This window comes from Rhopalosiphum maidis, chromosome 1, assembly GCF_003676215.2.
Source record: "Rhopalosiphum maidis isolate BTI-1 chromosome 1, ASM367621v3, whole genome shotgun sequence".
Classification (NCBI taxonomy): domain Eukaryota; kingdom Metazoa; phylum Arthropoda; class Insecta; order Hemiptera; family Aphididae; genus Rhopalosiphum; species Rhopalosiphum maidis.
In genome coordinates this window covers 58,843,373-58,870,592 of record NC_040877.1, presented here as the reverse complement: position 1 = coordinate 58,870,592, position 27,220 = coordinate 58,843,373, and the positions used below count along the sequence as shown (strand labels likewise).

Here is a 27,220-nt window from a genome sequence, read left to right as displayed (position 1 = left end):
TAGTTTTAATAAACAAAATAAATATAGTATCGTCTAATAACCATAACAAATAATGTTTTAATGTGATAGATATTGTTTAGGTATACTAAATATTTTTGTATAGATAGGTATAACTGATATAAGTCGTATAACTATAACTTAAATAATAGAAGTTCATAACATATTTTAAAACTAGTATAATATTATAGCATTAAACAAAAAATAAGTAACAATTTATGATTATAAATACAGTTATTACTGCTTATACACAAAAATAATAATTTTGAAAATTTTAAATAATATACTAATAATAGATAACAAGGATATTAGGATATAGGAATATAATAAAAGCATAACGGTACGAACAATATTAATTAGGCAGAATATAATAAGGTAAATGGTAATTGGTAATAATAAATATGATGGATTTTATAGTTTATAAATTGTTAATAAGTTATTATAGCAGGTATTTGATACGGTATACATATTAGTTATTATATAGGTAAGTACAATTTGACGTAAATAAGCTAAAATATTAATAACATTGTCTTAAAATTAACTATCAATACAAATTTAATAATATACGACTTATGAAACTAATTATTGTCTCGATTATTATAGTATCAAATAAATAATTTAACACTATTTAATGATAATGAAGTTAAATAAATTGCATCAACACTTAAGTTTACAGTAGGCATTCATATTTTTTCTAAATATAGTATTATTGCAATTAATTATAATACCTAATATTCAGATCTTTTAATAAAAAACAAAAAAAAAAAAACAAAGAAAAGAAAACCATAAAATGTATTAAGGTAGTATCTGAATAATTAGCTAATAAGAAAATAAATAAAAATATTTTTAAATAACAAAATAATAATAATAATAATAATAATAAAATAATAACATTAAAAATGTTCAACAGTTTTTATCTTTTGTATACCTATTGGTATATTATTTATAATTGGAAATAAAATAACAATAATTATTATTATTTTCAACTAACATAATATATGTTAATAACTGCGAATAGTTATTTTAATTATGCCATAATTTCGATTGAAATAACTATGAAAAATGTACAAAAAAACATAAATTTTAAATTGGAAATCCAAGTGTTCCATAATATTATCCCATCGCATTTAATAAAACAGTACCTATTTAGTTTATAGCTAATCTAAATTGTGCGATTTGTAATAACATAACTTTTGTTTAGTGTATGATCCAAATTGGTAAAATAAAACTGAAACTATAAATCAGCATGTTATTGTAAGAAAACATCATGTCATATAAGTTTTCTGACATTTCCAATTAAAAATAATTATTCCAGATAATATCAGCATTAATCCCAGAAAACGCGTTTACGCAATTTAAGTATAATAGTTTAATGTATTATACCTAATATTATATATTTTCTTTATAATATATTACTTATACAAAAAAATCACAGGATGCTGAACTGTCAGGCACGACAGGAGAATAACATTATTTTGAACGAAAAATACAAAACAAACATATTTAAAATCAAAATAAATTAATAAATTATACGTAACCTATTGTTTAAATATTTTGTATAAAACAACATTAATAGTCGGTCAAACAACTGGGTGGATTCATAGTACCATTCATTTCGTATAAGCTAGCTATTGCGATGAAAATTAAATACCACAACATGAGGACAGCTCCAAATTTTCTATCTAACTTCCATCCGTTCATGTGCGTTGCCACCAACAAAAATACTACGGTCGATAGAAGTGTTAATGTGCAATAAGTTAAACCTATAACAATAATAACAAAATTATGGCATACACATATGAACTATGAAGGTCTGCAAAAAGATACAATGTTTTTTGTCATTGAAGTATCAATTATTAATTGGAGCATGCTAAAACTATAATATTAGTGTTTTTATTATTAGTCTTATAAGATTAACTTCATATAAATAATAATACAAAATAGATAAATGATATAAAACGAATACACACATAATAAACATTAAAACGTATTGCTTAATATTCTAATCTTATAACTTTATTTAAAATTGAATTTAATGTCAATAATATTAATTAAATTTGACTTACCTTTACTGTACACTTTTACAGTGCTTCCTGGGTTAAATACAGCAGTTTGCAAAAACCACGGAAGTCCTAGGCATACTAATATGTCAAACACGTTACTTCCGATTGCGTTAGATACAGCCATGTCGCCATAACCTAAAATTAAATTTGGCAATATGATTATGAAGCATGATTTACAAAGCATATTATATGGAATATACATCAAAATTTGTAATTGAATTATTAATCATTTATATGCTATTAGTGGCTATAAAAATAGGTATTTTATTCATGTATTTAGATCAATTATCGGAATAAAAATAAATATATTTTCAGCAGTCGGATTTTAATATTTTATAAACTTATTTTAATTTGTAAGTCTCTTATATACCTAGACTTCATTCGGTAGTTATATAAAATTAATATTATATATATATATATACAGAGTGATTCTTTTATCAAACAACACTAATTATTTCAAAAAGTATTAATGTTTTTGTAAATATATTTTTTTACATAGTTTCAAATTGTTAAAAAAAACAACGTTTTTATTAAAAAATTATATTTTTTATCCTTATATTTTTTTAAGTTTTTTACTTTTTTAAATGACAACATAGATTTTTAATTTCATACTCCAAAGCAGAATAATTTTTTGAGTATTTTAATACAAAAAAAAAATCGAATTTAGGGCGATTAGTTTATGAGTTATACATAATTAAAGTTTAGTTGCGCGGAGTGGAGTAGTACGGGGTTACCCCACAAAATGTTTGTCCACTAATCCGCTTGTCTAAACTTTAAATAAATATAACTCATAAACTTTCCACTCTAAATTCGAATTTTATATATCAAAATACTCAGAAAATTAGTCTGCTTTGAAATATGGAATTAAAACACTATGCTGTCATTCAAAAAAGTAAAAAACTTAAAATATTATAAGGATAAAAAATATTTAAAAATATAAATTTTTAATAAAAACTTTGTTTTTAACAACTTGAAACTATGTAAAAAAATATTTTCAAAAACATTAATACTTTTTGAAACAATGAGTGTTGTTTGATAAAAGAATCATTCTGTATATTGTATTATATTTTGAAAAAAATTAAATTTACTATTCTTAAACATATATATGTATCAGTGATATATTATACAAGTAAAAATTAATATACAATTAAAAGCTGTATTTAAAATAAATATTAGAACATTACATAATGTTTGTTTTTCTATTTTGAACTATTTATAGCAATTAATATTTTGACGTAATATTATATTTTAATAATATGTGCGTTTACAAGTTTTGATTATATCTAAAATTTGGTATTCGGTGAATTAGTTGTGAATACAATTAATCGCCAGGATAATTGATCGTTAAACGAACATTTTTAATTTTTAGTTATTTTATTACCTTAAGTATATTTTTGAGTTTTATGTTTATTATTTTAGAATATTAAAATATTCTTTAATAATATCTATTGTCTAATCTATTTCTATTCTTATTTATTTATTTTAAAATAACGAACAATTAATCCAATTTACATTATCATAATATTCATATTAAAATGTTTATTTATCATATAAAAATTTAAAATTAAATTAAATTAAAATTACACTTTTTATTATTGTTAATAATTAATAATTACACATAAAATAGAATAATAAATAATGTCAGTTAATTACATTTAAAAAATATAATTTAAATTCTAAGTTGAAGTTGAAAATTATGGGCTATTCCTTTTAAAAAGTTTAGTTTATTCCTCGTATGATAGTCATCACGTATTTTTATAATTCTTTCTACGTGATCTCTGTACGTCCGTTTAACACCCATAGTATTTCTCGCGATTAATTGTTCTACCTGTAACCGTATATAAGGCTCTCCTCCTTCTTAAATAAATCTATACATTTCCATATAGTTGGATGACATACGTTCAGACTAGATGCAATGCTATTATGCTACCCTTCAACAGAATTGTTAGTCGGGGGATGTTTTCGAAAATATATTTAAAACAATTCCACAGTGAAATTGGACATAATGCTGGTTAAGTTATTGTTACACCAGTTAAATTATCTCGTGTGGACATTATATTATAATGGTATCTTTAGTAATATTTATAATAATATCTGATGTTGACTGCATTGTAAATTGAATTAACTGTCCGTTATTTAAAAATAAATAATAAGAGTATTCAAGTGTTCTAAAATAATATACATAAAACTCGGAAATGCGTGTATTAATTATGTAATTAGCATAATAAAATAACTAAAAAACTAAAAATGTTCGTTCGACGATCAATTATCCTGGCGTTCAATTGTTCGCGACCAACTCACCGCGATTCCTAAAATTCATATCCCGGGTGATTTAACTATTATTACACGGTAAAACTAAAATCATATACTATGATGTGATAATTAAAACACTATCTGATTAAAAAAAGTTAAGTACTTAAAAGAATAAATGTTATAATATATCTTAGTAACATTTTAATCGTACCTTCTTTAACTACTGAAAGACTTGATAGAGCGTCTGGTACACTAACTCCAGCTGCAACAAATGTTAGACCCATGACTGTGTCTGGTATACCAAGTGTATTACCTGTGAGTTAAATTTAATATAAGAACGTATACAATATTCAATACAAATTACATATTATTTATAAACTTTTTAATAAAATAATGTATAGTACTTTTTTTTCTCAAGACACTACAATCATTAATCATTATAGTCATCTACTCATCTAAGTATTTGCAATAGAACTTACCAATAACTGTAATCATCCAGACCATTATATAAGAATACACTGAAATCCATAGCATAGATATGACAAATGTTAATCCGTACCAGTTTTTGAAATTTTCTTTCCGACAGTCTGGCATTGTATAATAACAACTAAAATAAATTGGGTACATAACGGCCCATTGAATAACATGTAAAATGTTTCCATTTTCCGGCTTAAGCAAAGGATTTACCTAAGTTATAGTAAAAAACAATAAAAAGTATTAGGTATACAATTTTATTATTTATTAAGTATATTAATATTCAATTTATTCAGTCTTTATAATTCATGTATTTACGTGTATATGTGTACCATTTAAAATGTACCTATTATATCTTATAATATTTTATTAAATGATTTTGTATCCTACATTACTAAATTTAATAATAATCGTTGATATACTATAAGGATTAGGGAATCAATACATTTTGTAAAATAAAATAAACATAATTTAAATGAATAATACATATAATTTAATACCTAACCCATGTTATATTAATACATTATTTAGCTAGGTTAGGTTAGGTTAACAAAACCGTGATGTGTATGTCTACATTGGTCAATGATCAAAATTATCATGTAAATATTCACATTCACTAAAGTAAATTACTACATTTTTCATTTTTCAATGTTTACCAATTTAAGATGTGCATGTCAACATTTACTAGGTGACTGTCAGCATTCACCAACTGCGGTCATTCACTATTCTAATAAATAAATAGCTATACAAATGATTACACATACCTCATCAGCTTCATGATACACTTTAGGTATATAATAGTCTGGATTTTGTTGTATTTGTTGATTTTTTTGCTGTTGGTTTTGTTCTTGTTGGTCTATTCCAGTGGATCCAGTGGTGTCATAACCCGTTGGACTTTTAGTACCGGTCAATTGAATTTGTTCTTGACCTTCTTTGATATCTGATGTCTGTTGATCCGCAAATAATTCATTTATCTGTTATATAAAATGATAATTATATAGTCGCAATTCAATATCGTGTACATATAATAGTCAATAAGTATTCAATAACTTGTCCGTGATTTCTTGGTGGAAATGGTAAGTTCCAAGTATTGGCCCATGCCTCCAAATACAAGTTGTAGTACAGTGCTACACAATATATGACATACGCCAGAAGCAACATTGAACTTTCAATCCTATAGTGTTAAATAAATTTAAATTTTAAGTATTATGAATAGTTTTTTCTAAGCTTATATAAGTTTAGGTAGTTATGTAATTATTAATACCATGAAATAGTTTCGTTATAAATAGCCAACAGCATGATGAGTATGCTTATGGTGTAGAAAAACGAATCCCTGCAAAGTGGCCACCAGTTGAGGTAAGTCACAGTTGTGGATGCTAAACCACAAATAGCTATGACAAACATGATATTGAAAACGGCAGATCCGATGACTCCACTCACGCCTATATCGTCTTTGGCTAGAAATACACCAATGACAACGGTGGCTAATTCAGGCGCAGAGCTACCAGCCGCCATAAATGTTGCACCCGCGACATCAGGACTTACTCTAAGTTCTAAAAGAAAAAAAATTGAAATTTGAAAATTATAGGCCTATCAATTTAAAATGTATATATTGAATTGACTTTTAAGTTTTAAGATAATAATATCTTGAGTCATACTTTGTTTTATTAACTAAATATTAAAAAAATATAATACATTATAATACACACAAAATGTTTAAACTTTTAAAATGTTCCTTTTTTCAGTCTTATTAGAAATAGATTCATAAATTGTATGCAGCAAGAAGTTAATGAAAACTAGTTATTGTGCATAAATTCATTATACACGTATTATACAACAAAACTTCTAAATACTAAACACTCTCAGTCGTTGACATTTTGAATACTATTAAAAAGTGTTAGATGCTGGCAGTTTTACTGTTTAGATAGAACACACTGATAAAATTATATTTACCTTCACAAATTCTATCCAATGACTTAACAAAATAGTGATCACATACGATTGCTAATCCCAAGAAACTATAGATACATATAATTATGTGTATTAATATTCCTCCTCGTCGTCGCACTGAGGGTCTCATAAAAGGTCTAGGGAACTGTTTTATTGCTGGCGGTGTGCATTTCTCAGCCAATTCGTCGCTTATAGTTGATGATGTGTTTGCTGTACTTAGATCCTAAAAAATAACATTTTAATTTCACAAAAGAAATTTAATACAGTTATGAAAAATAAAATTCTAATTTTACGACGTGTTCTCTTTAAACATTAATTAGGGTCTTTTAAACTTTTATTGATAAACATGTAGGTGGACGTTGCGTTAGAAGCTAGTTAATTGTTAGAATATTGTAGGTATTTTCAATTTTTCAAGAGAAAATGTCAAATTATTATTAAAGAATTATTTTTGAATTAATAATCAGTTAAAAGAATCACCCTTAATACTAAAACTATAGACATATTCTGTTAATTGTTATAAATAAATATGTATTTAACGTAATCTTGATATAATTTTTAATCGATTTGAGAAAATGTTTAAACTTATGTGCATGTAAATTAAAAGTAAGGTTTTTGGTTTTATAGGTATAATATATCTATCAAACGTAATCAATAAATAAGGCTGTAACAAAAAAAAAAAAAATTAAAAACTGAGAAAGGTCGTAAATAAAAAAAGCACACAAATAACCCAAATATATTTAGTTAGTATAAAATTGTTATATGCTTATGTTTAGTTCTATATACAATTAAGAAATTTCATATTTCATTAAAATAAAGAAATTATAAGAAGAAGAATTGTTATTTAAACTTTAATTTGCTAAAATTAAATTACCCGCCGATGTATTAATATGAAAATTATTCTTTATATTTATATATATATACATTTGTTATTTATTTTTTATAAGACCATAATGGTATATTGCATGATGTGTATGTCTATATCAATAGTAAAAAATAAAAATATTAATTAAAGTAGGTTGAATATTTTGATTATATAATATTGTTATTTACACTTAAATGCAAAATAGTATACTAACCTAAATTGTGTTATAAAATGTATTTTCTATTAATTGTTAGTTTCTCAATACTTTAATGTTATTGTATTTAACTTATTTTTTCTTTAAAGGATATTATGCATTTTAGTTGGAAACAATTTTTAGTAGTATTCAAGCGTGTAAACATCGATATTGGTATTTAGCTGTAATTAAAAAATAATTAGAGCGACAAACAACCAATTGATATTATTATTAGTATTTGAGTATTTCTAATTTATTTATCTACAGAACCATTTTTAAATAATTTATAGTATGTAGCTTTAATGTTTGTCATTAATATTAAATTACTGCAATATAATATAAAATAGAATGACGTAATTGAAAATATATATTTATAAGGATGTCTAGCAATTCGATTTGCCACTACATAGTTATTATAGCTTAAAATTAGGCTATACTTTAGTACAAATTATTTACTCGTATTCGATTTATCTTTTAATTATTTAACTATACAAATTAAATGTCTAAGAGGTTATAAATGATGCGTTTTCAACTTTTAAGTAACAAGTATTTAATATTATATCGTAATAAAAGATAAATACCGAAATGCTCTCTATAGTTTGATTTTCATTTTGAAGTGACGATTGTGTTGGAAGAATAGCTTGACCGTCACCAGACGCATAAATATCATCCGTGGTCTCCGGGGCTGCGGATAAAAGTTGGTTGACATTGGACGACAATGGAATAACTGTCGTGCTTGTTCCATTGCTTTGAGTGCAATCTATGATTGCGGTAAGCCCGGCGTAAAGCAATAGAAAGCCACCCCATATCAATATTGAACATGATCTACTTGGCCTCTTCTGTCCAACCATATGACAGACACGCAATTCGTTCTAGAACAAAATATGTATAAAATATTATGAAAAAAGAAATCCTTAAATATAATATTATGATATTATGATACGTATCTATATAATAAACATAGGTTACAACAGAATAATTAAAACAAACACAATTAAAAATTAAAACATATATTTCAGTAGTTGTATACTTATAAGTATATATATACAGTATTATAGTATACAATATATTGTATGCACAACTCTATTGATTATCATAGGTGAACATAAATAAAAAAATCGTGAAAAATGGTACAACTTATGCCACACCCACTCTTAACAAAATCAATTTGGTCAAAATATAGTTAATCATTTTAGTGTAGTGGCACCATTAAAGATTTTTAATGTCTGTGCCAAAACTTCAGCACGTCAATTTGTTTTCCATCAAAGGACCAATTTTTATTCATCATAATAAATACATATTTATTTATATATTATGTATTTTATTAAGCGTCGCATGCCTCTGGGGTCGAAGGGTTGGATTTTTAAATATTTTAATAAATTAAAATTATTAATAATTTTAACAACCTAACTTTTTTCCTTTTATTAGATATATAAATATATATTTATATTAAGTATTACATTAACCAATACAATTTATTTTGTATTTTATCATATATATAATCATAACATTGCGTTAATTAACGTATGCCTTAATATTTTTTTTTATTTATTAAAAATGATAATAATACCAACTACTATAGTTATATAATCTTACATTAAATATTAATATTATTAAACAATTAACACATTAATACTATTAAAGAAGAAGATTACATTGAATTAGATTTTAGAATGTATCATAGCCCATGTATAGGTATAGTATGATTTTCTAATTCATTATTTATACTTCCTATTTATTATTTTAGCAAGTTCATTTAATGCTTATCGTTCAAGTTTATTTTGTTAATGACGTTAGTGTTATATTTTTTTTATTTTTTATAGGTCACGAGAACCTAAGATACGATTTTATTCTTTTAAGTGATGAAATTGTACTCAGTAGTCTGTACTCTGGAAGAGTGTTAATAATTTGAAGTAACTAAATCTTGAGTGTTTTTTAAATGTGTCTGGAAGTTGCTTGAGTGTACCTATAGGTTAGGTTAGTATACACATCACTAATTTAATCCAAACCCAGGTGTAAAATAATTTTTATTTAAGTATATAATGATTTTTCATAAGTAAATTCAAATTACATTTTTAACATGTTCATTTAAAAATATTTGCACTGATTAAGAAAATTATTAAGTATAAATATCCTGCATTAAAATAGTTAGGATTTTTCAAATCATTAATTAAATACCTGGAAAAATATTTTTGGCCAGTTTTTGTGGAGGCAACTATAATAATAATATTACGTTTGATTTTCGTACATTATATTATTGTAAAACTTATGCGTATATAATTTTATTATAACAACAAAATATGTTTCTAGAATGTTAGAAATAGCGTTTTTCATGTATATTTAATATGTTACTGTTGATGTCGGAAATTCCACAATGTAGATATAAGATAGTGGATAATACTGTCAGACACCAGTTATTATAGGTAAACAATATATATTTTTTAAATTAACTGGTAAGTTTAGTCTATGTCATTTATCAGTATTGTCTAAGGTGATTGACGATTTATTGCTCATGAAACTTATATTGCATTTTGGCTAAAATACAACTTTTAGGAAGGAGTGAGGCTAATATTATGTAAAAAAAAACGGTTTTTGTGTGGAGAATAACCACATACAAATACTGAAATACATAATGCTTATATTTTTGATTATTTTGATTATTGAAAATTACTGATTGTCGACATTGATGGTAACAATTAATTTTAGTATTGCTTAATTTTTGAATTACGAGATAATTTTGAAATATGTGGCTTATATTTTAGAAATATTCAAATTTCAACTTCTTGGATCTGAAAACTTAATACAGATCATTCATACGTTACTTTAGTTTTAATTATAATTGAACAAAATAAGGATTTGATATAAATATATTTTGTGTTATAATATATTAATAATTAATTATTTACATAAAATAGAGAATGAATCGGTTCCGATAACACACCACTGAATACTGATATAGGACGATAATGAAAACGTTTTGTAATGTATTGTCGTTCTACATTATATTTATCACTTTAAAGAATTATCTTAATAAATTGTAAATGTAATTTTACAATTTTTGATATTATTTATCGCATTAATTTGTATATAGATCAAACTAATTTGCATGACACCGTGTGCTAGAATATATTAGTAATAACACTCGGTGACGTGGTAATAATATTATGTTTAAAAACAGAAAGTTGAACAGATTTAATTATATAATATATTATATGATTTATGCTCAAGTAATAATAATACATTTATGACTTATACTATAATATATTAAGTTGAAATAAAAAAATTTTAAAAACTTAATTAAACTTATAGACTGGCTCACCTTCACAAATTTATATCATATTCTTTTGACAGACAATCCAAAATACGCCACTGATTCTTTTCAAAATTAAAAATTATGTATACATAATTATTACAACTAATTATTTAATTTTTTAAATGTTTTAATGTTTGGTATAATTTAAATATTTTTATCCATTATTGTATTGTAACTATATAATATAAATTTAATTTTGATATGCACGTAGATAGAATAATTATCGTAATTTTATGGTTTGGTTGTTTATGTGATTTCAAATATTTTGGGAATAAAATCTCGGATTCTCGTGATGGGTAGGTTAACTGTAAACAGAATAATGCCGTCAATGGCATGTTTGGAATTTTACAAGTGAGAAGAATGTCCGTTTTCAGAGAAGACATAAAAGAAAATATGATAGGGAGAGGAAAATAATCCTAATAGTATTTTGCATATCCACGACGTTTATTAATGCAAAAGGAATGCAACGGGTTTGTGAAATACCGATTCGCTTTTGAAGAAATAAACAAATTAAATATTATTCTAGTCCTAGTCGTGATAGTGATAAATTTAATCGATAGCATATACATCCTAATAGAAAGTTTTAGCTTATTTAATTCTACAAAATGTGTTTGAATTCGTTGTTCGTGATAATAAAAGCAATATTTTAAAAAGGAGATAACAATATAATCACAATGTAATAGTAATAAGTATTGGATTTAAATCGCTTAATTTATTTTTTAGAAAAATAATAAAAAATAAAGAGTGACAAAATATAATTGTGTGTCAACTTAGAACTAACATTTTCGTCGGTTTAGACCATTAAGTTGGCCACATCGGGCTACTCTATATTATATAAGTAAAATTGGCGACTTTATTACAACGGCCGAGTCCTATACGCCCCCCGAAACTTTTTATCGATTTCAACTGTTCCTACTCCACCCTCGCTCCACTCATGTTTCCCGCAGTTGGTGCGACTATATACATAATTATTATAGTATATATATAGTATATGTATACATATACCGCTGACCCATCTTTAGCGTTTAACAATGTCAACATCATGCAGTATAACCATTGTAGTTTATTAGTATATCGACAACTAAATATAATAATAAAAATAGTTTAATGTATAGCGTATATTTGTGTGTGTGTGTGTAATATTTTTGGAAAAAAATATTTTTTTTACATAACAACATAAAAATAAAAAATGACGATCGCGCGCGATGTATTTTAGTGTCGGTCGATTACCCCCATAATATTATAATATCATAATATACATTATTCATGCGCGCATATCATGACGTGTTTATTTATTATTATAATTTTGTAACCTAACGTCCCGCATTGTTTTTCCTCAAGCGATTATATGCGTTGTGTCATATGATAACATAATATGTTTATCTTTTTTTTTCGGTTGATGCAACTTAACGTCTGTACACATTATCGAGTTTCACCGGAAAACCCGTCCATCATGGGGGTAAAGACGAATCGACGTATTCAAACGATTTCAAACACTCACCCGCCCACGCCGTGTACAGCTGGCGTAAACCGACCGATATAGTTAATTTCGTGACGGGCAAATCGATGACAGATCGGATACCTATAATATGAGCACACGACCGCAGTTCGGGCGACGTTTTTTGCTTGCGGAAACCGTAACGGGCATTATAATGTCATACCGATCGTGTATAATCTCTTTTGTGTTGTTAATGAGACAGCAAGTGCCACGCCGCAGCTGTGTGCGCGCTACTCGTCGTGAGACGGATAAAGTACGGCGGCGGTTCCGTCTCCCTCTCGACCTTCTATACACCGCGACCGCAGCCAATCCGCGCGAATAACAATAATAATAATAATAATAATAATTGTGTGTGCATGTGTGGGGAGGAGAGGAAAAGGCACCTGTCAGCAAAATTCGCAAACAGCTCGAAAACCCAATTACACGTCGTTATAAAGACGTCGACAGCGCTGCGCCTGACGTTTATCGGGGGTAAAGCTGCAAGCTCGACGACGTCCACCGCGCGCGCGTGTCTCGGACGTGTCATTTGATCGAGTACGAAATACTTAAATACCCAACGACGACGACGACGACGACGATAATAATAATATTATATCGGCGAACCCGCGGAAAAGTCGTTTTATTTTTTTCCCGTTGTTCCAATATTATAATATAACCGCACAAAACCCGACGAAGATCGTCGTAAATACAATATTATCGTGATTATAAATGTTCCGTTTTTTTGTTCCTTTTTACCTTTTGACTTTTGTCCGAGCGATTCGCGTGCGACGGCAACGACGTGGTCGTCGTTGACGCGTGCAGTTTGTCGGTTGCTGCTGCTGCTTCTGCTGCAGTGGCGGTTGTGCGTGTTTCCCGTACGACGCGTTTGGCGTAATGAGCAGCGGTTGACGTGCGGAAACGGAAAAGCGAAATACGATTTTGACGGGGTTTTTTGCACTATATATACGCTGACAGATAATAATAATAATATCGTAATGAAAAAATAAAGAATTGACAGTGTGTATGTGGTGGCAGTAGGGTGCACCGAAAACAGCGGTTGACGTGCACTTTCGACGCGGAGGGGTGAGTGACTATTATACATACACTGCGGGCAATATAGCTCGGCGTTACGCGCGAGTGTGCGTGCGCTCGTTTTGTCCACGACTGTCTGTGTGCGTGTATATCGCTTGCGTGTATACGGCGGCTAAGGCGCAAGCTCGGCAGCGAATCCGCAAAAGTCGAGTGGCGTTTCTATATGTAACAACACGGGCAAACGTATCGATATTTTGATGGCGTCGCCGCTGATGCCGCCGCCACCGCCGCTACGCGCGTTCCGCGAGGCCCGTTATATTATTATTATTATTATTATTATTTACTATATTATCGTCGTAATTTTGTAAAGGCCCGCCGCGGCTGTTCCGTTCTCGTGCAGCGGCCCTCGTCGTCCAAAGACTATACGGTCACCCATCATCCTGCGAACGGAACATGTATTATACCACCTGCAGTGCGTACACGAGTACTTAATACCTATACATACGATACTATATAGATTATCCTAGAGAGCATTCATTATAATCTAACGGCCAGCTCTCCTATATCATATCCGAAAGGAACTCTAGCACAAAAACCTATATACTATCCAAAGGGCAGTAGTCAGTAGGTCACTAGGCCAGTATCTATACGCCTTTGTAGCCCTGTGCAGAGTATATATAATAGACTTTTGAACATTATGTATCCATAGTGGCGTACGCACGCGCGCGCGCGCGTATTTGTGCGTGGGAATGTATGTGGGGTGTATGTGGGGTGTATGTGGGGGTGTGGGTGTAGGTGTGCGTGGGTCGTAGATGTGTGTATATTTAGAAACAACACGCATTTAGGTATGTCGAATATATGATGGACATGTCTCCGTATGTCAGGAGCAGTTTGGAAGTACTATTAAAATTATTTATAACATAATATAGTGTTTATTCTCTTTCACAGGAAATTGTGTTTATAATATTTATAACTGCTTTAAACAATAATAAATGAATTTTAACTAGATATGCAATTATTATTGGTTAGTGGTTACCGTCACTTTATTGAAAATTAAAATTACACTTTGTGATTAGAAAATGTTAAATAAACCATCTCCCCTATCCCTATGTATTATATTGGTAGTGTGTACACTGCCCCAAAAATTGAATAGGTACTCAAACGAATCTAATGCCAATCGATGAATTGTCTTTTAGTCTATTACAGTGGCGCACAAACATTTTCCACTAATCGTAGTTCAGGGACGCACTCAAGATATATATTTTTTTTTTTTTGGGGAGGGGGGGCTAAATTCAAATCATTTTTAAATACTAATAGTATTTATAATAATTAATATTTATAATAATATAAACAGAGGTCTCTCCCGGGGCCCGGAATAACAGGTATAAATATATAATATTATGTTACACCTAATGTTTCAATTTCGTTAGTTGATAATTTTTTTATATAATAATTTAAAGTCAATATACCTAATCAAATTATCAAAATGTTTGGGGCTAGCCATTTTGGGGGGAGTTAAATCCCGTTAGCCACCCCTTTGGGTGCGCCCTTGCCGTAGTTGATAATTTAAATCACTCACCCTCAAATTTCTAATCCGTATTTTGTGTGCCGTACTTCCGTTGTTGGCGGGCGGCAACGAATCTTATTGTTATAGGGAGGGAATTCTGTCTTACTTTAAGTATAGTCAGTATAGAGATCTGTGGTATAGGAATGTCGTAGCTACGTAACTGGATCCACCCACCACCATTGAGTACCCGTGTAATTGCACTATTTAGTAAGTGATTTGGACGCCTATTATAGTATACTATATAATCATTTTACATAATTCATAGTGTACACATTTGGAATATCCTATTTATTATTATTATTTAACAACTATTGTTAATTGTTATTTGACATTCGTTATCAAAAGTCAAAATATTTGCACACAAACTAGGTAGGTACTACAATTACTAACTACGTGTATTTTCGATGTTATAAAAATATTCATCTGTGAACAAATATCTTCTTGAAACGGGAAAACTATTAAAAAAAAATCAAAAGTGGATAAATCCTCATATTTACCTTCTTTAAAAATAAACAACAATGGTATATTATAAACTGCAAATATAAAATTTTAAGATCTGTTCGGTATTCACTTTAACTACGTAGACAAAATATATAATAGTATTGGAAATATTAAAAATACCGGCTAAATCCTTACGACAATATTAAACTATAAACTACAAATAATAATACCCACAAATATTATATATTTGAAGAAATATTTTTACTATAATAATAATATCATATAATTATATATTTACAGTTTACATTATGTGTTATATACGTATATCTATATGCTATAATTAGATATACCTAATGATATATATATATATATATATACCTACTTAGTAACAATGTATCATTATGAATTATAACTATGACTACAACATTTAATTTTTTATTTTATAATAATTTAATTTAAGCATATAATTTTGTATTAGCAAAAACATCTGACAATATATTATGAACTTTAATTTGAAAAATTCGTAATAGAATCAGTATGGTTATTTGCGACTGTCCGTGAAAAGCGCTAAACAAAAACAATACTTACGTTAATTATCACTTTTAAAGCTTATAAGATGTAATAATTAAAAATTTAAACCAACCTAAACAACCTTTAAAACAATATAATTGCTCATAATTAGGAATCACAATTAAATGTATTGAAAACTTCAAAAATACTCTAAAAATGTTCATATAATGGCGTTATAGTATGCTAAAAATGCAGATCATGATAAATTATATAATTATATTACTTATTACCTAATATAATAATAATAAAATAAAAATGTTTGAAACGAAAAAAATATTAAAATTTAAATAATATCTATTGAAATTATAAATAATCTTCACGTTCTTCGAGTCGTTTTAGTTTTTCATGTTATGAAGAATTTATAATAATATTTTTGTAACCATTTATAGTTACCAAACAATTGTCTTAATAATATTATAATAAAAAAAAATGAATTTTATTTTATCCAATTATTTTAATAAGACAAGTTATGAGAAATTTTTACTTTTGACATCCTCAAATACAAACTATATCCCATTTACTATTAAAAACCTCTCTAAAAGTTGTACATGTTTTTAACTATAAATAAAGTGTCATTGAACATAAAAAACATACTCCATTGTAAAACCAATACATATATTATAATATATTATATTATTTTTTATATACATCATTATTCATTCATCGTTATCAAAATCTATAACAGTGATGCCCAACTTTTTTTCTTCAATGGGCAATATTAGAAAAAATATCACAATCAATAATATTAACTTAATATTTCATTACTATATTCTACCTACTTGTATGGTGTATTTTTTACTTATACACATTTTACATTTTACAATGCAATATCTTGTTTTTATTATACTTCATACTAATAATCTTTGGAAAATTTAACCACAGGTTGGACATTGCTGTATTAAAATAACACATTATTATTTTAATCTTTAGATACCTAGACACTGCTATATAAGTCATTATCTATCATAGTTTTTTTTCAATTGTTGAGTTAATGATGAAATTGATTGTTGTTTTGACTCTTGATTGAATCGCGAGAGAAAGTTTAGAACTGATAATATTCGGAGCATTTTATTTTATGATTTTCATAATTACGGCATACAGATTAATTTTGCTTATTAGTTATTTGTAATTGTTATACCTAAACTACGACTTTCTCTTGAATAAATTTAATTTTGGAATAAGCGTGAAAACCAGAATGAACATAAATAAATAATTTATACATTATAATATACACATTGACATTTGTCGTATTATATGACATTTTCTGACCTTATAAAATCATTATAATTTATAAATACATATAATATTATCTTAAATACCTTATTTACCCATATAATACAAATCGAAATTGTCTTTTATTTATTATGTATGAGTTAGTGAGACAATATTCATAAAGTTAAAAATTATACTAAATATATCTACCAAACTTGAAATTTGTTATACCTAACATTATGTATATATTATATTGTATATTCGTAAACATTCTACATAGGATAATACTAAATTGTCTAAATAGCTATAATTAGGTACTTATTCGATAAACAATAGAGTTAAAATTCATAGTAGTTTAAATAAAAGAATACAAATTAGAAATATGTTCCGAAACAGATTTTAAATATGTAACTAATATGCATGTAAATTGTAATGTAGGTAGTATCTATCTATTATATTATAAATATGTCAGTAATTATATAATTTTTTTACGCTATAAAAGATGCCACTAGAGCCACTATTTTAAATGAATAATCTTAGAATTTGAATTGAAATATAGTGTTTTAATAAGGTAAAATACTAAAATGTCAATACAGGTATATTATCTCCAGTATAAAATTGCTCATACATTTCGATAAAAATATAACATATTTATAGATAAATCATACATTTCAACACTATAATTTACAGTCATTTTATAATTATTAGAAAACATTTATTATGCAAAAAAATGTAATAAAAAGTATAGTAAATACGAAAATCTATAAAACATTGCCATTGCTATTTAAAAAAAAAAGATAAGTAAATTACATTGCATATGCGCTATGCGCGTACCAAATCGGTTAAATATTTGAAATATGCTCTAATGTTTATTTTGGTAAATACTCCCTTTCACCTTTCAAAAACCAAATTTCAATCCAAATTCATTTATTCGAAATAATTAGTGGAAGTAGTACCATTTACGTTATTTTACTTACCCAAATATTTAAATTATAGATTGGTTTTTCGTCTTATCGAGAAGGCATATCTGTTCATCACCAGTCACCACAATACCCTGCGCATTGCAGAGCCAGATTTACGAAATATGGGCTCGGAGCAATACAATTTTAGGGACATTTAATATTTGTGAAATGTAATTAAAAAAATATAAAACAGTGAATGTTAAAATTTAAAATAACATGATTGCATTAGTGAACAAAATTTTCATTTACATTAACATAAGCATGAACATTAACATAAATTAATTTTTAATACTTGTAAAATAAAAATATTTAAAAATATAATTACTATAACTATCTATAGATATTAGATAGTTATAATAATGTTTATTGATATACATCATGTAAATGTCTAACGAAAGCAATAATATCATAATATTTCACAGTGCTACTTTAATATTTATAATCATCAACAGGAGCCCGAGGCCCCAAATAATATCGGGGCCCGGGGCTGCAGCCACCCTAACCCTCCCATAAATTGGAATCTGTTACATTCTTATAAATCATAAAGCCATCTTTTGAACGTTCATACTTTTATATTTTATAGTAGTATTGCCATATAGTTTTGCATATAGATGTAATATTTAAAATCTCGTATCAGTAAACTTAATAATGCTTGCAGCATAACTTAAATGCATACACTTACACTTTCACTATTAAAATTATTTTTATTTAACTAATTATTGATATTTGTACAGTAAAAATTACTTAGTTACTCATAGAGATTTATATATGTAGTTCAATGGTGTGCTCATAGTGAGGGCCGATGGGGTGAAAAGGGTTATATCTACTCCCTTTGAAGTATATATTTTTATTTTTTCTAATGTTGTACTTATACTTGAAAATGTTTATAAATAGTTCAAAATACAAATTTGTGTTTTAAATATTTTCCATTTTTCTAAAAATTATTTTTTTACCATGCTATTTCTAATATTTCATGTGTTCGATTGGTTACAATTAAATGTATGATAAGTATTGTATATTTACCGTACAGATTTTTCTAATATTTTTTGATTTTTAGCACACACACACAAATATATTCAAAGGTAGGTTATGCCTTTTACAGTATAATTTAATCAAAATTCATTAAATAAATTAAATTCATTGAATACAAACTTTATGAGTCGTTAAAAAATTAAAATTCTGCAGGTTTTGAATCTATTTTTTTTTCTCGAAAAATCCACATCTGAGTATTAGTGAAATTGAATTCTCTTAAAAAGACTTGAAGTCTTTTAGATTTTTATTCAACTTATATACACAAAGACAACAGTTTGGTAGAATTAAAAGTTTGACGAATAGAATTATTTCAAGGCCAAATGGTCAACAGACCGGCTATTAGATACACGAATATACATTTTATAATTATAATAATTAAACAGGTGAAATTACATTATGAAACACGCATTGGACCAAACACCCAGTCGATGATCAGCACATTGCAGCTATAGGAGCTTATATAGAAGCTGCAGCAAGTGGATCTTTTCCAAATGATATTCAGCTTTTACTAATTTTAACAGTATTGCCACTTTGTCAGTCACAACATGGGAAATGTGAATGGTTATTTTCTAAAATTTATTTTACGTATAAAAAAAATACTCAAGGAATAGTGAGTACAATGGGGGGAAAATTGTTTAAATGGAATAAATGGATTGACATTGCCTTATATTTACAAAGAAATCAATGTAATACCAGAAGATGTATCAGTCGTCTTGGATTTATTTTTCAAATAACAACCTAGACGTTTACAGTTTTCCCTATAGTTATATTGTTATATATATAGGTAAACTTAATTAATACTTTTTAAGTTATTTTTCTTTATGTAGTAATCTTATAATTGTTTTAAACTTTTTTTATAAATTCAATTTTATTTTTAATAATTTTTGATGTCAGAAACATTTGAGTTACACTTTATTTGAAGACCCAACATCAAATCCTTAATATATTGTGTTTATACAAAATGAACATGAAAAATTTTGGGCCTCAAAAATAATCATCCTATATATCCACCAATGACTACCACGGGTCTGTGAGAAATAAAAATATATCTTATTGAACCTCTAACCCCCCCCCCCAAAGGTATACAGGCTTATGTGAAACTAATTACCACATACTGATGTTTTTTTTTACAATTAGTACATTTTTTCGAAAAAAAATAAAAATTCATGCAGAAAGGGATTGTGTTCTTTTTTGATGTTATAATTTTTTTTTTTTCTTGTAACTAATTCTGGTTTTTATGGGCAACCGCTTAATGTGGGCAAACAGGGATGGTCTCAACGTGCTCACATTAAGCAGAATCCACTAAATATAGGTATTACATTTGTTTTTTAAAATTTAGTTTATAATATGGTGAATGATTCGAATGTAAAAATTAAAATGTAATATATTTTATCATCTGCGATTTCTTGTTTTCTTCCATGAGTCTTATCTATGGTTGTAAAACACGTTATCATATCTCAAAATTGTTATCTTTATAAACAAATTTATAATCAAAATAATCATAGTCGTATAAATTCTTAACACTTCATACAATAACACGTGCGTTTGAACTTTAAATTAAATAGGTACCTAATTTATTAGTTTATTACTGTTATATTTGCAATTATTTTAAGATGAAAGTTAAAAAAAATAAAGAAAAACAACCTAATCCATTTGAGTTACACATAAATAACAAGAAATTCACCATATTGGGTCGTAAATCCAAAAATGAAGTGGGTAAACCTGGTATTGCTCGTTCGAAGTCTATCCAAAAGGTATATGAGTATTTTTGTGTCAAAATCTATTCAGACTTAATTTATGTTTTAATTTCAGAGGAAAAAATCATTATTGCTTGAGTATAAACTTAAAGACAAATCAAATAAATTCGTGGATCGTCGAATTGGTGAAAAAAATCGAGCAATGACAGCTGATGATCGTGTTATTGCCCGATTTACTGCAAGCAGAGTTAAAGCTCAAAAAGTATTTATTGTTATTATTATTATAATTTTAATAATCATTTTTATTATACATAATTATATTTATTTTAAAAGAAAATGAAGTATAACTTGGGTGAAGAAGAGGATCTTACTCATCATGGTCAATCATTGTCTACCATTGAAAAATTTGAAAAACCTATGAGTGATGATGATTCTGATTCAGATGATGATCGAAATGGTGGAAAGTTGGGAGGTTTGGAACACATTTATTTGTTTTTACTGTTTACTTTTTTATCGCATTTTGTACTTAATTTTATGAACAATACCTAATTTTATTTAGCTGAGTTTGTTGAGAAAGCTCATTTTGGTGGAGGCGTTTTAAGTCGAGCTGGTGATGGTGAAACTAGTCATCGCGATTTGATTGATAAATTGATAGCCGAATCTAAATTGAGAAAATATGAAAAAAAACAACTTAAACAAGAAACAAACGAGCTTACTGATCAGTTGGATAAAGATTGGAAAGAACTCATGCCTGTTGTACCTACAAAGAATCGCGGTGAAACAGATACTGAAGATGAACCTCCTAATAAAAAGAAAGTTGATAAGAATTCTTATGATATTTTAATGAGATCATTAAAATTTGATCGCAGGGGAATGGTAAAACTATTTAATTTTGATTTAAATAGCTTTAAACAGTTATAATTTTAATTTATGTTGTATATTTATTTATCTAATAGGCTAGTGATAAATTAAAATCTGAAGAAGAAATTGCTAAAGAAGAAAAGGAACGACTAGAGAAGTTAGAATCTGAAAGGTTAAAAAGAATGAAAGGAATTGAAGATGATGGTATTGTTAAACACCGAAGTGCTGACGATTTAGATGATGGGTATGTATTATGTTTTACATAACATTTAAAAGTTTAAAAACTATTATTTTCATAGTAAAATAATTTAATTTTTAGTTTTGATTTTGGTGACGATGAGATACAGCCTTTAGCCTACAACTCCGATGGAAAACCACTAAACTCTGATTTAATTTCTGTAAATGAAGAACAAAATGGTAATATATACTCATAATTTTATAAAGAAATATTATTTGATATAATATATGTGTTTTATACACTTTTGTTATCCATTATTACTAATTATAAATTAATGTTGATTTATTTTTTTTTTCTTAATATCTAAATATTTTATGATAATTTTCTAGGTTTAAATGATGATTATTCTGAAAATGTAGATGATAATGAAATGGAATCAAATGAAGAAGAAGAAGAAGAAGAAGAAGAAGAAGATGATGAAGATGATGATGGTGATGATGAAAATGAGAACAATTTAAATAATGATATGAGTGATCTTAAAGAAGATGATGAGAGTTCTAATGAGGAAGAAACAAATATAAATATTAAAAACAAGGATAAAAATAAATCAACCGAATTATTTGCTAAAAAATTAAAGGAAAAAAAAGTATTAATGGATGAAGCAAGAAAACAATTACCTTATACTTTTACAGGTAATGATTATATTATAAATTATAAGTAATATCTAGAATCATATCCTAGATGAATTTATATAATTTATACATTTATAAAATATTCCCAATCATTGCTTCAATAATATGTTTTGTTAATAAAATGGTAAAAAATGTAGAATATTTCAACTAATAAAACAACCTGATATAATGTATTTTTAAATTTCAGTTGCTGAATTATACGAAGGATTCCAAGAAATATTGGAAGATAGATCAATTACAGAGCAAATAGTAATTATTGAGCGAATGATTAAAGTAAATCATCCAAGCTTAGGTAATGATAACAGGTCAAATTTACAGCGCCTGTATCCTTATCTTTTGCAACATTTAAATGATAATTCATGTTCTATAGTGAGTGTTTTCTTTAACTAAAAATTGTACTCTTATATACTAAGTATCTATGTTTGTAATTTTTAGGATGGTTGGAAGATACTTAATTCATTAGCCCCACATTTGTATGACCTAACACAGTTTTTTCCAGAACACGCGGCTAAATGTTTTATTGAAGTATTGAAAGAAAAACATACTGATTTTATTGATTCATCACTAAAGCAGATAACTTCAGATATGGTAATTGGAAAATGATTTAAATATTGTAAAGCATAAATTATGTTTTTATTTTTTGTCATAGTTAATCTTTTTTAAACTGGTTCCTCTGTTATTTCCATCATCAGACTATTACCATCCAGTTTGTACGTACGCTGTAATGATAGCAAGTGAGATTTTATCACAAACTAAAATTAAAAAACGTTCAGACATAGCATCATGTTTATTGTTGACAACAATTTTATTAGAAGTAAGTATCATAAAAAATATTAAATCAAATAATAAAGTTATTAATAATAATTAATTTTAATGTTATGCATTATGTTTAGTATGTTCAGTTGTCTAAAAGATACATACCAGAAGTAGTAAATATTTTACGGGGCATGTTATTAATGACTACTATTGACAACCATTCTGTTAGTTATGTACAACAATTCAAGCCTAATATGAAATTACTAATGTTAGAAAATAATGCAACTCAAACTGAATGGTCAAAAAAATTGAGCATAAATGAAATATTCAATGAAGAAAACATAGATGATGCATTTAAATTGACTTCATTATACATCATATTAGATTTAATATTTAGGTTTAGCAAACTATGTGAAGATATACCTAGTGTTAATGAAATTTGGGCACCCCATTTGTCAATTATAACTACATTAAAGGTAATTCAATATTTGTTATTTTCACTATTTCTAACATTATTTTTAATTTATTAATCTATTGGTATATATTAAAAAAAAATTTACAATTTTTTTTTATGTATAATTAAAAAAAAGTTTTAATTAAGAAATGTGTTAATGAAAAGTTAATTATGTTATAAATAACAATAGGTTAATGAAAACTATGAAGAATTATATTAGAAAAAGTGTAGTTAAGAATAGAAAACCACGATAAAAGGTTAAATATACCTAAATCAAAGACAATAAAAAAAAGAATGAGACTAATATCATAAGTAATTTCCTTGTTATTTAATATGTAGAAGAGAAATGATTTAAGGAAAAGCAAAATAGGGTGGATACGTAATAAACAAAACAAATCTTGTGAAAGATACAATGATGGATACTTTATTTTAATGATAAATATAGTTAATATGTTTATAATGTTTATAAACTACTATGTGTTATAACTTAATATAATAGTAATTTATAATGCATATTTAAGTACACTCTATATTAGGAACATATCTTCTATATATCCAGTGCTACAAAAAACGTTAACAAATTTTATTATAAGACCCCAAAAAAGTATATTTTTCATATAAATATAAAAATTATTCAAAAACTAACTTATATGTGCTTATATTTTACTTAATCAAAATATCCATAACCATTTATATTTTAAGTTTGTATGTTTCTATAGTTATTTTACTTTTATTTTATGTATTTTCTTAGATTAATTCTGATGAAATTAATGCACAAATTGATAAAACAAAGCTGCAGTTACAGACGATAGATAAAAAATTAGAAAAACTTCAGACATTATCTAATAGACCAAAAGCACTTCGATTGTATGAACCTAGAATTCAAAAAGTGTATGTATTGATTATTAATATCATAATACTTAATTAAAATATGTTCTTAATATTCTTTTTTAACAGATATGATGGCCGAACTTTTAAAACTGAGTCTAAAGAAAAAGCAGAGAGATCAAAACTTCTGCATCGATATAAACGTGAAATGAAATCTGCTGTTCGTGAAATTAGAAAAGATAACAGTTTCTTGTCTAAACTCAAGTACCATGAACAAGTTAAAAGGTAATAATATTTTTAAATTTTATCATTGTTAATGTATTTTATTCTATTCTGTATTAATATTGTCATTAATTTTTAGTGATGCGGAGAGGCGTAATAAAGTTAAGCAAATCTACAGTTGGGGTGCAAATCAAGCTCATGAAATTAACAAACTTGCTAAAAAGAATAAAAAATAAAAATTCTATTATTTATTATGTAAATTTTTTTTGTGTACTAGCCAACAAATTAATTATTAAATGATTTAGGTCCACTTTTTTTTAATAAATTGTGTTTTTATTAAATATAAGATGATTAAATTTTTGTATTGAATATTTTTAGACATAATAATTTTAATTATAATTACTAACTAGTTTCGAGACGTATTCGTAAGGTTTAAATAGGACTCATTAGAGTGACACTTTATGGTAAATTATATTTTGTATTATTGTTTTTGTTAGTAGAACTGATCCAAAACATCATGTGATATTTCTTTTAGTAAAATTAGTTACTTTGGTTATTAAAAGTTTCTTGAATCACATTTTATTCTTTGATTTTAAAAGAATAATTTAATCTGAAAAGTGATTACCTAAGCTCAAATCAAATTTAAACAAGCTGTATCTGAAATTCCCAAGACTACACAACGTATCAAACTGTTAAATATTGAAAATACTAACTATAAGTATAAAGTGAGATGTCATTAACTTATAAATTGCCATAATTCATAAAAGTTAGAAGTCTAGGGTCCAGATATTTATGCATTTATATATTTTTAATGAGTTTATGGAAATTGAACGGTTTTATTTAAATTTCCTTTTTAAAATTTTGTTTTTATTCTTGTGTTTTGTGGGTACTTAACTAAAAATATGCGTCGTATTGTTGGACATTATCGCCAAATAGTAGTTGCCCATAGAATACACTAGATATTGTTTCGTGATCTACGTGCCGTATATACGTTTTTATGTATGATGTTTTTTATTAATTTTTCAAGTACCTACTTACCTATATCGTACATTTGTAAATTTTAAATGTTGATTATAAAATAAAACAGACCACATCATTTTTATGAAAGACAGTTCTGTAATGTTTTGTCAGTTGTGTAACAAAAACATCGTTTGCACAAAAATATTTCAATGTTGTTTCAAAGTACAACATTGATACCGCATTAAATAGATAGCAGCTAGTGCTTCAAAAGTTTAAAATGTAGAGCAAATGAAAACAATAAACAATTATTTGTGGAATATTGGATGCAAAATCAAAATTTTAGTTTAAGAATTTTGCAACCCAATGACTAATTTTATATATTATTAAAAAAAATAAAAGCATATAAAGTGCATTTATAAAAGTTTTTTAAGTGCATACAAATCCAAACACTAGACGATATAGTATCCAGGGGGGACACTGGAGGCAAATACCATCCCTGTTGGAAAAAATAATATTAAAATACAGAAATTTTTATCATATAGTTTTTATTTTTGGTGTGGGCTATATCTATATATTATACAATTTTTCCTATACAAAATACATAAATACATGCTGAATCCGCTCTTAATAGTATATTAGTATCTATTAGTATTTTGAGGTTTATGTTCAATTTAATTTAGAAATATGATTGCCCCTCCCCCCCCAAAAAAAAAATACTGCCATCAGTCCTAAGCATCAAAAAGTGAGAAGGAAAGTTTTAACATAGGTATCCAAATGTATATTAGACAAAGTTTATACTATAACTATGTACCTACTGTACATAGGTACCTACTTAATTGCATAGTATATACCTATTTAATAACTTATTTTTGTTACTCAAGTTTTATTGAAATAAATTGACCGCAAATAACATGAAAAACGGGCGCTCAGGAATTATGCTACAATGAACATTTTACAAAAAGGTATATGGTAATTGGGCCACTATTTTAAAGAAGCGTAAAGTCGTTAAAAGCGAGAAAACAAACTTAAATTACAACTCTGCAAGTACCTAAAAAGAATTTATTTAACGAAGAAGGGGCAAAAACCAGATTTTAATTTGTGAAATCTGTATTGTATTATTTAAAAACAAATTAACAATCATTTGACTAATTGTATGTACCTACCTAATTTATAT

General features: G+C 26.7%; 2 protein-coding genes across 3 annotated transcripts; one reads left to right on the top strand and one right to left on the bottom strand.

The window, feature by feature from the left end:
• Nucleotides 1-1,011: 1,011 nt before the first annotated feature.
• On the bottom strand, nucleotides 1,012-13,744 carry LOC113557745 (probable sodium/potassium/calcium exchanger CG1090). Its single transcript, XM_026963304.1, has 10 exons — nucleotides 13,339-13,744; nucleotides 8,374-8,664; nucleotides 6,741-6,960; nucleotides 6,052-6,340; nucleotides 5,838-5,961; nucleotides 5,552-5,761; nucleotides 4,793-5,000; nucleotides 4,525-4,626; nucleotides 2,064-2,195; nucleotides 1,012-1,760 (listed from the first exon to the last, which is right to left on the bottom strand). The coding sequence occupies exons 2-10, from the start codon at nucleotides 8,641-8,643 to the stop codon at nucleotides 1,567-1,569; spliced, it is 1,749 nt and encodes a 582-aa protein (XP_026819105.1). The 5' UTR covers nucleotides 8,644-8,664; nucleotides 13,339-13,744; the 3' UTR covers nucleotides 1,012-1,566.
• Nucleotides 13,745-20,920: 7,176 nt separating this feature from the next.
• LOC113561011 (nucleolar protein 14 homolog) lies at nucleotides 20,921-25,411 on the top strand. 2 transcript variants are annotated; one of them, XM_026967178.1, is made up of 14 exons: nucleotides 20,921-21,152; nucleotides 21,211-21,357; nucleotides 21,429-21,567; nucleotides 21,655-21,971; nucleotides 22,052-22,200; nucleotides 22,276-22,373; nucleotides 22,524-22,826; nucleotides 23,014-23,195; nucleotides 23,262-23,414; nucleotides 23,476-23,640; nucleotides 23,720-24,058; nucleotides 24,788-24,927; nucleotides 24,994-25,149; nucleotides 25,226-25,411. In XM_026967178.1, the coding sequence occupies exons 1-14, from the start codon at nucleotides 21,012-21,014 to the stop codon at nucleotides 25,320-25,322; spliced, it is 2,526 nt and encodes an 841-aa protein (XP_026822979.1). In that variant the 5' UTR covers nucleotides 20,921-21,011; the 3' UTR covers nucleotides 25,323-25,411. The 2 variants fall into 2 exon arrangements, with proteins under 2 accessions (XP_026822979.1, XP_026822980.1); XM_026967179.1 differs by lacking the exon at nucleotides 20,921-21,152 and having other exon boundaries at nucleotides 21,224-21,357; nucleotides 21,427-21,567.
• Nucleotides 25,412-27,220: the final 1,809 nt, after the last annotated feature.